We start from the raw sequence: 16,392 nt of genomic DNA, 5'->3' as shown, positions 1-16,392 counted from the left end.
TCAGTGGTAAAAACTCTTAACAGATGGAGTGTTAATTGCTTAACCAAATGAAAATGCATATGAAGAGAATGAAAACCCACATCGCGTGCGTTCACGAGTGAAAATACTGTAAACAATGGCGGATGTGACATCAGAGTGGGACTCTTCTATTTTTGTACCGGGGGTGCGCCGGATCAGAGAACCCTGATAAACGTACTGAGAAAACGTAGTATTTTCCTGGCGATGCTGTCACGGGAACTTCTATGCCTCATTGTTTTACATCTTTTAATAGTTTCTTTGATCTGAGCAGTTTTACCAACTGTTACGATATATTTTACTCTGCTACCCTTTCTTTATCGGAGCGTGGAGGTAGCAGATGGGAGTTAAACAAGGGTAGGAGCTTATGCAACTTAGTAAGGATGTACTAAATTTTGAAAAAAAGTCAGTCGAGGGGCTCTACTCCATAGGTACCCTGTTTTGTCAATTTTTGGTGAACACAAACGATATGCAAATTTTATGCAAATATTTGAAAAACTAATTATGCAAATTTTATGCAAATTAGCCGCTACTCTATAAAAAAATCCTAGGGAGAACCCTGAGATGGTAAGCAAAAGTTGAACTTTCTGATAATTCTACACTAAAATTATTTTGGCTTTGATGATTTCCTAATTAATTCAATTATTTAAAATCATATTCATTATTTTTTTCTGGGTGAATTGATAGGGTTTATACAGTACAAGATTTACATACAATGTAAGTCAAATTTTGACCAAAAATGACAAAAAAATTCCTTAAAAATACACATTTGCATATTTCATCACAATTTGAACAAATCTAAGTTGGGTTACCTCTAGGGACCTGTATACCAAATAACAAAGCTGTTTGACAAGCGGTTATGAAGAAGAAGATTTTTTACCAAAAACACCTTTTTTGGCATTAATTTGCCTATTTTCAACAATATCAAAAAATTAAAAAAAAGAGTTTCTCAAAATCATATTTTTCATCTACACAACAAATATCAAATCAGTAAGTACTGTGGTTCTCAAGATATTTGAGTGGACGGACGCCTCACAAACGGACATACATACATACATACATACATACATACATACATACATACAGACTGATGACGGACGCATACCCATCCCAATAGCTTCTATAGACTATAGTCTATAGTAGCTAAAAATCATCCTTGGTGAACTTCCCCTTTAATAAATGTGTCATCATGAAATCTTGATCATACAGAGAAACAAGTCTGAATGAAAAATACACAAAACAGTTAACTGTGATAACACATCACACGTCGTCATACACTGCAGTGAAAGCGCGTAGTTCTTGTATTGTAACTAACTACCGGTGACACCGTAACTAACAGTCCGAGCAGTGTTCTCCACAAATAAAAAAATTAAGTGGGTGGCCAATTTGCATAATCATTTGCATAATATTAACATAATCATTTGCATAATATTTTCATATAGTTTGTGTTCACCAAAAATTGACAAAACAGTGTACCCATGGAGCAGAGCCCCTCCACTGATTTTTCAAAATTCAGTACATCCTCACTAAGTTGCATAAGCTCCTACCCTGTTTAACTCAAATAAAGAAAGGTTAGGAGAGTAAAATATACCGTTAAAGTTGGTAAAACTGCTCAGATCAAAGAAACTATTAAAAGATGTAAAACAATGAGATATCGAAGTTCCCGTGACAGCATCGCTAGGAAAATACTACGTTTTTCAGTACGTTTATCAGGGTTCTCTGACAATGCGCACCCCCGGTACCAAAATAGAAGAGTCCCACTCTGATGTCATATCCGCCATTGTTTACGGCATATTTTCATTCACGCACGCGATCTGGGATTTTATTCTCTTCACATGCATTTTCATTTGTTTAAAGCAAGTAACGCTCCATCTGTTAAGAGTTTTTACCGCTGACTATAACAATTTTCATTGCTATGTTGCTGTTTTCACAAGATACTGACCGTTCGATCTTGGAAAGTTGAGTTGCTTTTACGTGCAGCCAACGCATGCCGGTGCAGTGACAGACAGTTCCGTAAGCTATGCTACGCTGTTGATCGCAGCATACATGTCTTCGTTCCACGTTTACTTTTTATTTCAAGATGTGAGTCAAACAGAAATTTCACCAAATTGCCACTTCTGTATCTAGGGAATGTGTAATCAGTTTGATTTCAAAGTTTTCGTCAAGTAAGAGCAGAAATCGTCGCTGACTTTGCTGTCTTTTGACTATGGTTTTATATCAATTTTTCTGTCCTTTACAATTTCTTTGGATAGGTCGGTGGAGTCAAGGGTTAACAATAGCGTCGCGGGCCGCGACGCTGTTTTGGGCTGGGAGAACCCTGAATTTGAGGGTGTTAAAAGAATGTGTACTTTCTTGGGGGGAAATTCGGCAGAATAAATCGAGACAACACTTATAGATCTTGATGCGACCGCACAGTTTATTGTGTCACAGTCCGGGTGGCGGGACGGTGATTGTGTGAATGGGTTGACAAGTCGGTCGAGCTTCTCTCGCGGTCTTTCTTCCGCTATGGTCGTCGTGACATATCTTGACGAGGTATTAAAATGACAAATTCACACATACAACAACAGCAAAATGTGCCTTATTGATTTAAATTAACACCTTATTGAAATTAAATACAGAAACAAACAAAAGCAACGGCATAAAAACATTGCCGTGAACCAAACCGCCACCCCAGAACAAAGGCTGACGGTGGGTACAGAGCATGGGCGGCCGAAAATTAAACTGGGCGGCGTAGATTTTATCTGGGCGGCCGTGAAATTAAAGTGGGCGCACCGCCCACTTAAAAGGCGCCGTGGAGAACACTGAGTCGTAAAACTTGAAAATCATATCAAAGAGAAGTTTCTATTTGCATGTGAAGTGAAAATTCAAACAGGTATCTCTAGAATATAACGGGGTTTCTATCGTCTCGCAAAGTGAAAATTTTTATTGCTCGGTCAAAACGAAAGTCTGCAACCGATGGCCCTTCCATAGTGTGACGCATCAGATTATCGGCATTCTCATCGCCCAGTTGATTACGTCGTGCGGTGAGTACACTCAACACTGTTTTGGAAACTGAATCCCCGTTCGCAAGGCACGTAAGAAACCGGAATCACTAGAGCTATGCAGGATAACAATCGGAACATGAGAAATAGCTCTCCATATTCATTTATCAGTATACGGCAAGATTCGCAGAAATTGGGACGTCCGTTGGCACGCAAAGTCAGTTTAATTTGAGTAAACCTTGCTTGCAAATCACGTCCGACCGCGGGTCATCCGGGTACTTGTGGGTATTTAAGTCATTTTTGCGTCACAGCGCCATATTCAAAGTTTCAATATACATAAATGATATAAGTTTTAGTTCTGCTTTTTCCAAAAAACTTCTGTATCATTCGGTCTTCTGTATCGTCGGATTTCTCATTCACCTTGCTCGTATGCGTTACACCTACTGACGTCACTCCGCAGTCGAGGGGCCGGCCAGCTTCAACGCGATCAGCACAAAAATGGGCGATGAGTGTCGTCAAAGACTCTGTGCCGTAATCACGGATATCCAAATCGTGATCTGGATATTTGGTGGCGTTGAGAACTTTATCGAAGCAAGTTTGTAGATCGGTACATTCCCTAGGGTACATTCCCTAGGAAAACGTGCGTTCGATCAAATGAGTAATGTATTCACGCCTCGTATTTGCATAACCATCAATATGATGATTGGCAGCTGCGTGCGTTAGGGCATCGCCTTTGTAAACTGATTCGCTCAAAATGTTGCAATGTCAGGCGACACCACGTGTTGTCGGTGGGTTGCAATCTCGGAAATAACAAAGCAAAGTTGTGGGGAAATAATTTAAGCTCAACGTGTTACAATTTCAAGCCATGAGAATAACTGTTGCAATATGGTGGGTGAGTCAATGGACAAGACAACACGTCGTTGACCAAATAGCGCCCACGACGGACTCCAATATTTTGCGTACAGTCAAACGCATTGCCTCCAGAAAAATGCGTACGAAAAATTCCAGTGCGTATAATACGCACTTTTTTGCGTCACCGCGAACTCTGAATTATGTTGCTATCTTTATGCCATTATTGTTATATAATAACATGTATGTATGTGTCACACTGTTGAGTAATTTAGCCAATTTTTGGACACTGCCCCTCGGCCTCGTTGGGGAGAAACGGACCAATGACATTCCGTATTCATGTGTTGCGAATACACGAGACAATAACATATCTACTTGGATTATAATCAAGCGATTATTCACCACCTGAAAATACATGTGTGGTAGATTATGTTGTGTAGAAAATTCTACATTTTCACAAGCCATTCGAACATTTGTCGACACGATGTGCTCGTGCAAGAGAGGAGAGAATGAATAGCTCATCTGTAAACGAAACTTACCGAAATATTTATCAGCCGTGGCGTCGTCGGCAACAGGCTCCGAAAAATCTATGAACTGGGGAGCATTGTACTCCAAAACACCCTCATCCGTACTAGCCATGGCCGACACAACGATAACCTTGCTTCAAGAGAAAATATAAAATCGTTTAGATATTATTTCGGCGATAAATCGTACGTTACACTGTTTCGCTGGTTTGTCCGAGGACTGACCGTTCTGTTTAATTTTGGCTCTTTACCACTGCCAACCAATCAGAACACAGAGCCTTATGACGTTGATGTGATTTGAAACGTCATCTTCGGTCGTCATCGGAAAAAGAGATGCCGAAGTGAATCACTTCCGGGGTTCTGTCACAGTGCAGCGCTATCAACATCCAACAGGAGCTCTTGCTAGTGAACATTCGTGGGCTTTCATCGATTTTATTGCGGTAAGTCCCACAATGAATTCGATGCTGCATACCGCTGATATTACATGTAAGAGAATACTTAAATTTTCGATTACGTTTCCATTCACACCAGGAATACCCACGCCAGAATTGCGTAAATATCGCCCTCTCCAGTCTTCCATAAAGGTGCGGGATTGCTGGATAGCCAAAATAGCCAGCTTTGACATATTTAGCAGCTATTTAGCTAAGAGAGTTTACAGCAATGACTCAAGGGATAATTAGCGGCTATTCAGCTATTATGTTTGGGACTTAATGACGGAAACTTAATAGCTGCTTCGGGGTTGTTGAGCAGCTATTCAGCTATTCTGCTATGATACCAAAATCCTTGGCTATTCAGCTATTCAAGCTAAGAGACGATTCAGAATTTACTTCCGGGGGGGTGGAGGATTTTCAGGGGGGGCACCCATTTTTCCCAAGAAAATTTAGGGGGGGGGCAGACAAAAATACCACAATCTTTTAGGGGGGGCCAAGGAAAAAAAACATCAATTCAATATTTGCCCAGAATTTCTGATCTCTACAAAAGAGAACCATAGACGCTACCTGGGTGACAGATAAACTTAACATGTTTAGTTAAACTCCTTTAGCTGCCAAATTCGGTAATATTCACAGTGGTTTGTTTTATGCATCTATAGCAGTATCTTGTTCTCCTCCCTGAAGCGTTATGAAATGTCCAGTATTTAGCATGTCAATACAAACCATACAGTGAACAGTCAGGGTTGTTTTTGTTGAAAAGAGATCTCAGATCAAGTCCAGACTAGAATTCATTTATCAACAATAACAATGGTCATTTATGTTCACACTGGTATGTTGCTAAATACAGCATTGGGTGTTCTATGTAGTGATAGAATAACAAACAAATGCTGATACACAGAGATGAACATTGAACAAATGCTAAAAATTACAGCAAATGTCTTTTTAAGGTTGGGTTTACCTTGTAGCTTGTAAAGCAGTTGAAAGTTGCATGATAAAGAAGTGTTAATTTATGCAAATGTATGCAAATCACCCGATTTCTTGGCTTCTTTTGCCTCCCAATTTCAAAATTTCCAGAGAATTTAACTCCACTCCGGCTGGGTCAAATTTTCTGAAATTCACATTATGTTTTTTAAATGCTATATAACACAACAACTATCAATTGGTTTTGTTTGGCAATAAAGCTCTTACATTTTTAATAAGAGGCATTTTGAATAAGAGGCATTTTAATTTTGCTGATCATGATTTTAATCAATTATTAGAGTGTCAGTCTTTAAACCCCTACAATTTTAAAATGAGGATGGATAATGCCAAATAAAATAGTTGTTTTTTCTACATGAATACTCTCCTTTCAAGTGAAATATTACATTTCAGAAAATACTGTCTAGATTTTGACTTAATAAATTGTTATCATTAATACAAAAATTGAGGTTTTTTACCCCAAATATACACCCACTTTATCCTTTGAGTAAACTACTGCTACTGCTACTCTTCTTTTCTGCTCCTTTTTTCTATGTGTCATTGTCATCAATTTTACCCTTTCTAAATTTTTTAAATGTTCTACATAACTTTTTACAGTGCTTACATCTACTATAAACTTTTTGAAAATAAATTTATGGCCGTCTAATCTTCAAGGTGCTTTTCAGCGAATAGTTTTTTATCACAACTGGAAGTTGTGATATAGAGGTGGTTTCAACCGGTGTTTGATGTCGTCCATTTCCGTAAACGACAAAAAGTCAAAAACTGCTGAACAGACTGCGTTGATATTTGATACCGATACATAGACTGGTTCCAAGGTTCCAATTCCGAAAAATGGAGCCAAACGGAGTGCCGGTTAGATAGTTTTGGGAAATTTCTAACCCCCCTTTTTATCTAATTAATTTTAGGGGTCTTTCATATATGTAGTTTTGGAATGTACACCAATCCTGCATTGTGGACTGTTTTATGAGTTGTTGAACAGAAATGATTTTTTGATGAATGTTTAGAAATATGCAGGATGGCTGATTCGAAGTATCAGAGATTTCTATGGTCTTTTGGGCATCAAAAGCATTAAAAAAAACATATTTCATAGTTTAGATCCTCACTTTTGAGATGACCCTAGCATTTGTTAAGTAAACATCCTTGAGTCAATATACAGACTTTGACATTCCAGAGATTAAGTATCCACAACCTCACATGTTACAGTCTTTCACTACAATGGTATGGCCCAAACCCATTGTTATCAATGGAGAGTGTGGACCTGTCTACAGGAAATTGGGGTGAACAGGTTAGACAATGACGTTACAAGTTGTAGGTTAGTTATCAAGGTAGCACCAGCATAGAGTCCTGAGCATCAGTCCATGTGTTCTCACAGCAAATTACAGGGAAAAAAATTATTTGAGAAGTTTCTCTCCTTTAACCCTTTTCCTGCCGAGCGCCCCTGTCCGTTATCCTGCCAAGTCGGTCAAAACCGGCCCCCTTTTCCGTGTCTACAGAAGATAGGCTCTCCTGCACGCTTTCCTGCCAGGCATTTGGCGGGAAAATACCGCATTTTCGGGGTACGATTACCGACCATATACGTGTTAGACTTCAAAAATTTTTGCATGCCCGTATAGACGGGCAACCGCTGATGAGGTTGTGTCCAGAAAATGACGAGGTCACGGGCGTTGTTTGCCCCGGGGGACGTGCACTTTTATGCCCTTTTCTAGCTTACTTTTGCGGAAGTAAAGCTCGTTCGCCGGCACGCACGGCCACACCGGGGAAACGTCACCTCTCTCGTGGGTTAGTAGAAGACCCAGGGGTTAGTGCTATGGGTGCGGCAGCACCCTCAAACCTGTCCTGTTTCCCCTGGGTTGTGTCACTTGGCCACGTACTTTGAACGACTTGGAAGAGTCGCACAGTGCAGTCTGCTTTGACGTTGTGTCAACGACATAGCTCCGCCATTGAAGGAAGGCGTGTACGTAGTTTGGCCAGTTCAGTGCACACTTAGCTCGTTAGTGTTACCGTTTCCTAACAGGTTAGTTGTGCAGTTGTTACTAAGGTGCAGTTTTGTACCACCTTAGCTCTGGACAGTGCAACTGCTCTATGCACTAACCCAAACGACAGATGGTTGGTACAACGTCTACGTCGCACGAGCACAGCCTCCGTTGGGCTGTGCCCCTCCCACGTGATACAACGCATGTTCATCCATTACTATAGCGTCCTTACGGATCTGCCAAAAACGAAAGTGGGGGTAAAAACAAAACAAACGAAAATATGCGATCATAGATAGTATTTTATTCGGGAATAATTTACATTATGCCGAACAATAAATCTCGGAGTCTGTCTCGACGTCCGAGTGCATGGTCCGTGTTTCAAAAATTACAATCGGGGTGGCAGATCCGTGTTTCAAAATTATAATAGGGGGAATTGTACAAAATAATCCGTCTAAACAAAACAAACGAAAATATGCGATCCATAGATAGTATTTTATTCGGGAATAATTTACATTATGCCGAATAATAAATCTCAGAGTCTGTCTCGACGTCCGAGTGCATGGTCCGTGTTAAAAAGATTACAATCGGGGATTGTACAAAATAATCCGTGTTTCAATTTACAATCAGCGGGATCGTAAAGCACAAACAAACGGCACAACCGTGCTCAAAATGTGATCATGGTCCGTGTTAAGAATACAGTCAAGCCACTGTGTAGGCGAAGCTGTCCCCTGTCCGTTATTTACGTCGGGTTCTCTTGCTGATGGGTGTCGTCGGGGCTGTGTGAGTAGAGGTCTGCACGCCAATGCTCCTCTTACCTCGTAGCATCATGCGATGATGAAAAGCCGCAAAACACTCGCCCTCGTGAAGATGACCCCGCACAGACTACATCCTTTGGACGTCTCAGACAGTCGTCCGCTCGCAGTGGTCTTACCCTCTCTGCTGCATACTTTACAGCATTTCTGCCGCCCCTCCAAACGGCTGACAACGTGCATCGGCTGATTTTGTGGATTGATGTACGAGGCAAGAGAAACGGTGGCCTCGACCTCTCTCACACTGGGCTGCGATCGCCCACAATAACCGCCAATGAGTTGTTTCCCGACACGCAGATGAAACATCTTATGGGTCAGCTTACTATCAGGGTGTACATGCTTGAAGCATATACCGGGGGGTATATGCATTTACCAGGGCAACATCAATCAGGTAACATGCCAGATATGTCCACCATCTGTGGTTCTTGCGCCCAGTGTGAAAGTACTTGCGCTTCTGGTTGGCTCGGTCGACGCCTCCCATGTACCGCGATAATTATACAGCGACAGAGGCACTTGTCGCCGCTAGTCTCCCTCCCCCACTGGCACGCACTCCAAGGGTGGATAGACCGTATTCAAGATCAGCACCTGAGCGTTACTATCCTGATAAGCAGTGATGTTAAGACGAGAGTAGTTACAAATATGCAGGATGGCTGATTCAAAGTATCAGAGATTTTCATGCGCTTTTGGTTATAAAATTGATAAAAACAACATATTTAATGTTTTAGATTTCTCACATTTGTTATGACCCTTAACATTACAGACTTGATGACATAACTAGCTGCTGGACCTGTTTACTGGCGCATTGATTTAAAGACAAAGATCGTTTTATTTTGTGATAAGGACGTGTGATTTCGTAAAACATAGTCTATTAGCCTGGAAATGTGATTTTTGCGAATATTGCTTACCCCACTGACAAACAGTGTGGTTTGAAAATGGCTGGAATTCGCTACTTCGGGACTTTGTTTTCTGTGTGCATTTACTGACAAACTCCAAACCCGCAGCACCTACCAATTCAGTATTTCATGTACAGGTGTACCCAGAGATAGAGTAGTTTCACAATGTGCCAGTTGTGATCAAGTGCCATTGGCGCTATTTTTAATGTTGAAAATAAAAATATTATGTATTACTGTCAAAAATATATGGTGAAAAATTTACAAAAGGGTTGATTTTCCAATAATCCTGTATGCGCATCCAGAAGATCATGTGGCACTGCGCCAATGCTATGGTGTCGGATTGTTGAAATATTGTGTACACAAGAAATTTGCTGTAGTCCAAGAAGTGATCTCAGTGTGTATGAGGCTAGGAGAAATGTGGATAGGCTTACACATTGTGTATTGATGCTAATACTTATGTGTCCCATTCATTCTGATATGTATAATCAAAGATTTCACAGTGGCGGCTGGCAGAAAAGGCAAAAAAACAAATTAACATTTATTGTTTCGTGTCATCTGAAAACATGCGCATCATGACTATTTTAAAATTAAAGTTTGTTAAAAAATTTGAAATATGCATGCTCTGTCAATTTTGAAAAATACTGCTGACAAAATGTGAATTTTGACTTGCACAGGGTTGTCTGCATTTTATATGAACATTGGATTGTGAATGGAATGAGCAGAATAAAACGTAATTCATGTTTTGGATAAGGTGTTTTGTTCAAAAATGTTCTAAAATATTCCTCAGCATTGTTGCTTTCAGTGGCAGCTACTTGGTTTTATGGCAACCATATAAGAAGAAAGGAGAAAAGTAAAAACCAAGTTGGCTTTCGCCAATTTTAATTCCTAATGTTTAAAACTTTCACCATGAGTCTGCAAATATTCAGCATCATCAAATGAAAATGTATGCTGAACGTGTGCATGTACATGTACATCTCACTTTCCAGAAATATCTGGATATCTGCAAATGATGTACCATTAAACTTCAAGATATATATCACTTTGCCAATTATCTGCTCCCTGATTTTCTGTTCACCATTTCTAACTGACATCTTTGCTTGTCTTTGTGTGCATCATATGTATCAGTGAGACATAACGAAAAAAGTATTCATATTTAGTAATTAACTTTTCTTTAGAAATTTACAACCAGATATGTTTATTGCTACCCTTTCCAAAAGTGTGCCACTTGCAGTCCCTGCAAATCATTCTTTTTATAGTCACATAACCCTGAAATGATTTGTTATATCATTGATTAATGTCCACTAGGCCCTACAGTTCCTGCAACTTGTTAGACTAGATATGTCTATAATGTACCGTATAAGCATGCATATATATATTAGGGGGGGGCCATGGAAAAAAACCAGGAAAGATGAGGGGGGGGGCCATAGATTTTTTCTATAATTTACTAGGGGGGCCATGGAAAAAAATCACCGAGAAAATAGAAAATCCTCCACCCTCCCCCTGGATGTAAATTCTGAATCGTCCCTAATAGCCGTTTTTAGCTGCTATTAGCCAATGTTAGCTGGCTATTAGCTAGCTATCAGCTATTTTCTCATCAATCATATTCATGCAAAATCACTGTCATGTTTTCCTGTATTAATTATTGTCTTGCCTGGAAACTTATACTCTCATTATTAACACGCCGAATGAGGTGACATACAATTCGTACGTGTATTTTCTGACTTCTTTATTACAGTTTCAACATTTGCTTCCGAACTTTTAAACTCGAGAAGTCTTCCATTGTCTTACGGTGCGATTACTCTTGCAATGTCTTACAGTGCGATTACTCTTGCAATGCAGCACCTGTTTGTCGATATCTTTTTTATTTACACCAATTATTCCAACCGCTGATTTTAGTGATCTCGCAACTGCGCTTCCGCTTTTCCTGATCATGAACTTACTGGTCGCAGTTCTTTGTCTGATTTAGAACCTGTGTAATCAGTCATTCATGTTTGTCGCCGGGATCTGTTAAAACCTGTAAAGTGGAAATAAACATTACCAATTCTCATGTACAGCGTGATCTTTTGACGTGATTCTACCCTTCGCTTATAACTTAAAGACAATGACCAAAATTATCATGTTCACCATTTCCTCTGTAAAGCCCCGCTCGACAAGAAATGCACAATGCAATTTAGGTATTTCTGAAGTAACCGAACATTTGATATTACTTTCTGGGTTCTACCCATATTCTTGCAAATCTTTCATTTAATACAGAGGCCAAGCCAAAACAACAGCTTATCGTCCAAAGGCTTGTGTATCTTCCTAGTACTTGTCAGTTGTGGGAAGTCTTCTACAAACAATTTTTGTGTTCAGCTGCAAAGTGGCATGCATATTTATTAAGTCTTTGAACAAAAGACAATGTAAAACCCGTCACAGGTACCGGTATTTGATTAGCCTCTGCGTGAATGTCGGTACAATTAATCACATGAAACTTTTCCAGACACAAGCAATCACATAAAAACTTGTCAAACAGAGACTAACTGACCATAACTACTCTACCGCTCAACCAGCCATGTGACTTAATATATTTTCTTGGTTCTACAAATCGCAAGATTCCCCGATCATTTCGTTTTACAACAAAATTTTTCATGCCAGTGAATGAAATCCTCAATGCGTACAATTTGTGATTTCTGTAGCTCTCAATTCAGAAAAAATGCCATGTGCGGTGGTTAGTAGAAACTTACACTTGCATGAAAGAAAATATCTTCAATAAAGAACTCAATACTACTTTCTTGGTTCTACCATGGAGGTTCTACAATATTTATTCAGTATATTTGAGATGTCTAATTCTTTGGTCACCTAAGTGAAAGTCACGCTCGTAACTTCCTTTGTAATAAGTAGTTGTCAGGCTTTTCCAGACGTGTCCACTGCTTAGCTGGTAGCCAGCTAATAGCTGGCTAATAACAGCTATTAGCGGCTAAAAACGGCTAATAGCTTGAATAGCTCAATAGCCAGCCCATTCCGACCTTGGGAGCCAGCCCATTCCGACCTCGGGAGTTGTTAGCCGGTAGCCAGCTAATAGCTAGCTAAGAGTGGCTATTAGCGGCTAAAAACGGCAAATAGCTTGAATAGCTCAATAGCCAGCCCATTCCGACCCCAGGAGTTGTTAGCTGGTAGCCAGCTAATAGCTAGCTAAGAGTGGCTATTAGCGGCTAAAAACGGCTAATAGCTTGCATAGCTCAATAGCCAGCCCATTCCGACTTCGGGAGTTTTTAGCTGGTAGCCTGCTAATAGCTGGCTAATAACAGCTAATAGCGGCTAAAACCGGCTAATAGCTTGAATAGCTCAATAGCCAGCCTATTTCGGCATCAGGAGTTTGTAGCTTGTAGCCAGCTAATAGTAAGCTAAGAGTGGCTATTAGCGGCTAAAAACGGCTAATAGCTTGAATAGCTCTATAAGCAGCCCTACAATAATCATAATTTTTTAGCTGAATAGCTACCTACTACGTTTATTAGCTGCTAAAAGTGTCCTTTGGAAATTAATAATAGTTAAATAGCCACAAACAGCTAAATAAAAGCTATTCTTATGGCTAACGTAGCTATTAGCTACCTAGCTATTTAGGGGGCTATTCAGCTATCCAGCAATCCCGCACCCCACTCCAGTCTTCATACGTTCATGAACTTTTCGTAATTTTCACTTTCATTATCTTTGGTGACCTGTGGACTCCACGTGAACAAATGTTTTGTTATCTGTCTTTATGATCTTTTGAAAAAACGCATCCTTCCATTCATAATATTAATGACGTGCTGGTCGTGGCTACTAGTACAGTTTCCCGTTCGTGTAAGGATCATTTTTGGTAACCATTGTGTATGGTACACGATACTCATAACAAATCATCACGCATTTGCAGGAATCTGCACCGTCACCCATACCCAGAAATAATATTTCTGCGTTGGGGAAAAGATTGCCAAAGGAACACTTAATCTGCCTATCAATACATGATACCGGTGAACATCGAAAATATAAATCCTGCTGAATTAATACGATGTACTACAGTAGTTAATTCTAGACCACTGCCTATTAGTACTCCGAAATCGCTGTGAGATGGCATTGGCAACATGGGTCAGCAGTTACCCCTTCATCGACAATCGCATGAAAATGCACACAATTGAACCACACAGCCAACTATTTTATATACAGAAGCAGAATACTGAAAAACTTAAAGGGACATAAGCTATAACTTATGGCAAGTTTTTCAGTATTCTGCTTCTGTACATCAACTACCGTGTCTGACCCTAATCCGTTTGTCATGCTGAAATTTCAAGTATTCTTTTTGTCAACACAGTTTGTATGTGTACACTGATCGTTGTTTATTGTTTACAAATGAATTCCAGTCCAAACTTGAATACAATTTTCAACAATAACAATGGAGATTATACTCATATAGGTTGTGTTGATATGCTAAATACTTGGCATTAAATTACAGTTTAGGGATTCAATGCAGAAAGTGTAGGGAAACCATAAAGCAAAAGTTCTGAAAAAAAGCCAAAAGATACAGCTTATAGAGCTTCAATGAGAACAAAGTTTTGGGGGAGTTTCATTGTACGTCTTTGTTGGGAAATATATTTACACTGTTGTGTTACGGAACAGATTTTTGTTACCTGAAAATAGCACATATGACGAATGTGCAAGATTTGTAAATCTAAACTGTATAATCAAAGAACACTCTGCTTGGCAGAGAGTGTGGACAGACAGTGTGCTTGGTGACAGTGGCAGTTGATCACATAATTACATTTGTAAGTACATGTAACTCTTACTTGTTGCTAAACTGGCACATTTTCGTCACAAACTGTACCTTTGCTAAGGTTTGGGTACATAGGATGTCATGGGTAAAATGGTTTGTCAACTGTTGCACCATTTCTGTTGTTCCTCTTATTGCATTGATTTTCCCAGGGAAGCCCTGGTAATGTGACTAAGGAACCTGGTCAAATTTACCTAGGTATGGCCATTTATGAAAACACAGATGAAGTAAGAGAGGGTACAGTCGAGGGCTCGTAATTTGTCTCTTTGAAGCCTCAGTTACTCAATTACACAGTAGATTACCATCTCAAGGCATACATCAATCAGGACAACTGGAAATAAGTGGATACACCTTTGGTTACGAATTAAGATTTTCTCAGGGGGCTCTACATAATACTGATGGTGTAAGTGGATTCCGTTATGTTACCAACAATTGAATTTCAAACAAAATTTCTCCGTGTCCTCTAATCTTCAATCTTGCCCATTTCTCATTATCTCCATTGCTCTTGAACTGCCATCTACAGTTTCCAGATTCAACCATAGACCTCCACTGTTTATGATTCAACATTAGATAAAGCAGTTTATTAGAAGTTTTCAACTTTGATTGCTGTCGATAATTCTGCGGCATCAATATGTTTTGTTTTCAGGTTTAACTCACTGATCAACAATCATGATAGATTCTGTCTGCGATGGTCAACATGTCTTACTGTTATGGGGAGGTGCAGTACCTCCCCACAATATGCAAGATATTGTCAAAACTATAATGGAAAAGGTTGGAAGCAATGGAAAAGTACAGGTGGAACATATAGATAGGTTGCACATATGTAAGTGCTTTTCAACATCTTGCCCTTGCTATAAACTGCTCCACATCAATCTCAATGTTTAGACACACATGTATTTGTTTCATTAGAAAATCAGTCCGTCTTATGCTCAAAGCCTGACACATTGTTATTATATTAGTATATAGTATATCCCTTTTCCTGCCAGACAGTATTAAGACTATTACTTCCCCATCAGCCAAGTCAGTAAAAAGCGGTATTGAGCCAAAACATGACGTATTTTCACACGCTTGGCTTGGTATGTTATAGCATCTATAGTCCAAAAAATCGAGTTTACAGTATTTATGTTTGCAACAGCCTTCCAATGTACAGTATTATTAGTCCCCACAGACACCGTCCGGGGGGACTTATAGGTTTGGTCATGTCCGTCCGTGCGTCCGTCCGTTCACGCATATATCTCTGAGATGCCAGGAGCGATTTCATTCAAACTTGGTACAAGGATTACTTCATATGTCATACAGATGCACGTCAATTTGTTTTGTGATACGATCCAATATGGCCGCCAGGCGGCCATTTTATTACGATGTTTTCATGTACAGAGCCATAACTCAGGCATGTTTCGACTGATTTTATTCAAAGTTGGTTCAAGGACATTGATCAATGTCATAGATATGCATGTCAATTTGTTTTGTGATACGATCAAATATGGCCGCCAGGCGGCCATTTTATTACGATGTTTTCATGTACAGAGCCATAACTCAGGCATGTTTCGACCGATTTTATCAGAGTTGTCAAGGACATTGATCAATGTCATAGATATGCATGTCAATTTGTTTTGTGATACGATCAAATATGGCCGCCAGGCAGCCATTTTATTACGATTTTTTTATGTAAAGAGCCATTACTCAGGCACGTTTCAACCGATTTTATTCAAAGTTGGTACAAGCTTATTGACAAATGTCATAGCTGTGCACGGCAATTTGTTTTGTGATACGATCCAAAATGGCCGCTGTGCGGCCATTTTTTACGATTTTTTCATATACAGAGCAATAACTCAGGCATATCTCAACCGATTTTATTCAAAGTTGGTACAAGGACATCGACCTATGTCATACATATGCACGTCAATCTGTTTTGTGATACGATCCAATATGGCCGCCAGGCGGCCATTTTATTACGATTTTTTCATGTACAGAGCCATAACTCAGGCATATCTCAACCGATTTTATTCAAAGTTGGTACAAGGACATCGACCAATGTCATAGATATGCACGTCAATTTGTTTTGTGATACGATCCAATATGGCCGCCAGGCGGCCATTTTATTACGATTTTTTCATGTACAGAGCCATTACTCAGGCATGTTTCGACAGATTTTATTC

At 39.7% G+C, this 16,392-nt stretch overlaps 2 protein-coding genes across 2 annotated transcripts in view; one reads left to right on the top strand and one right to left on the bottom strand.

Annotated features, from left to right (window-relative positions):
* The window catches only part of LOC139124773 (targeting protein for Xklp2 homolog), a 30,428-nt gene extending 25,797 nt beyond the window's left edge, over positions 1-4,631 (bottom strand). Inside the window, exon 1 of the mRNA XM_070690882.1 lies at positions 4,385-4,631. Coding sequence (XP_070546983.1) covers positions 4,385-4,484 — 100 coding nt within the window. The 5' untranslated portion in view covers positions 4,485-4,631. The remainder of the gene's footprint in view (positions 1-4,384) is intronic.
* A 100-nt stretch (positions 4,632-4,731) lies between these two features.
* LOC139124774 (uncharacterized) overlaps positions 4,732-16,392 on the top strand; it is a 148,701-nt gene continuing 137,040 nt past the window's right edge. The window contains exon 1 of the mRNA XM_070690884.1: positions 4,732-4,809. The gene's annotated coding sequence lies outside the window, so the exon portion shown is untranslated. The remainder of the gene's footprint in view (positions 4,810-16,392) is intronic.

Source organism: Ptychodera flava, assembly GCF_041260155.1.
Source record: "Ptychodera flava strain L36383 chromosome 23 unlocalized genomic scaffold, AS_Pfla_20210202 Scaffold_24__1_contigs__length_23054250_pilon, whole genome shotgun sequence".
NCBI classification, from domain to species: Eukaryota; Metazoa; Hemichordata; class Enteropneusta; family Ptychoderidae; genus Ptychodera; species Ptychodera flava.
The sequence above is the reverse complement of the archived record's forward strand: the minus strand, read 5'-3'. Positions and strand labels throughout refer to the sequence as shown.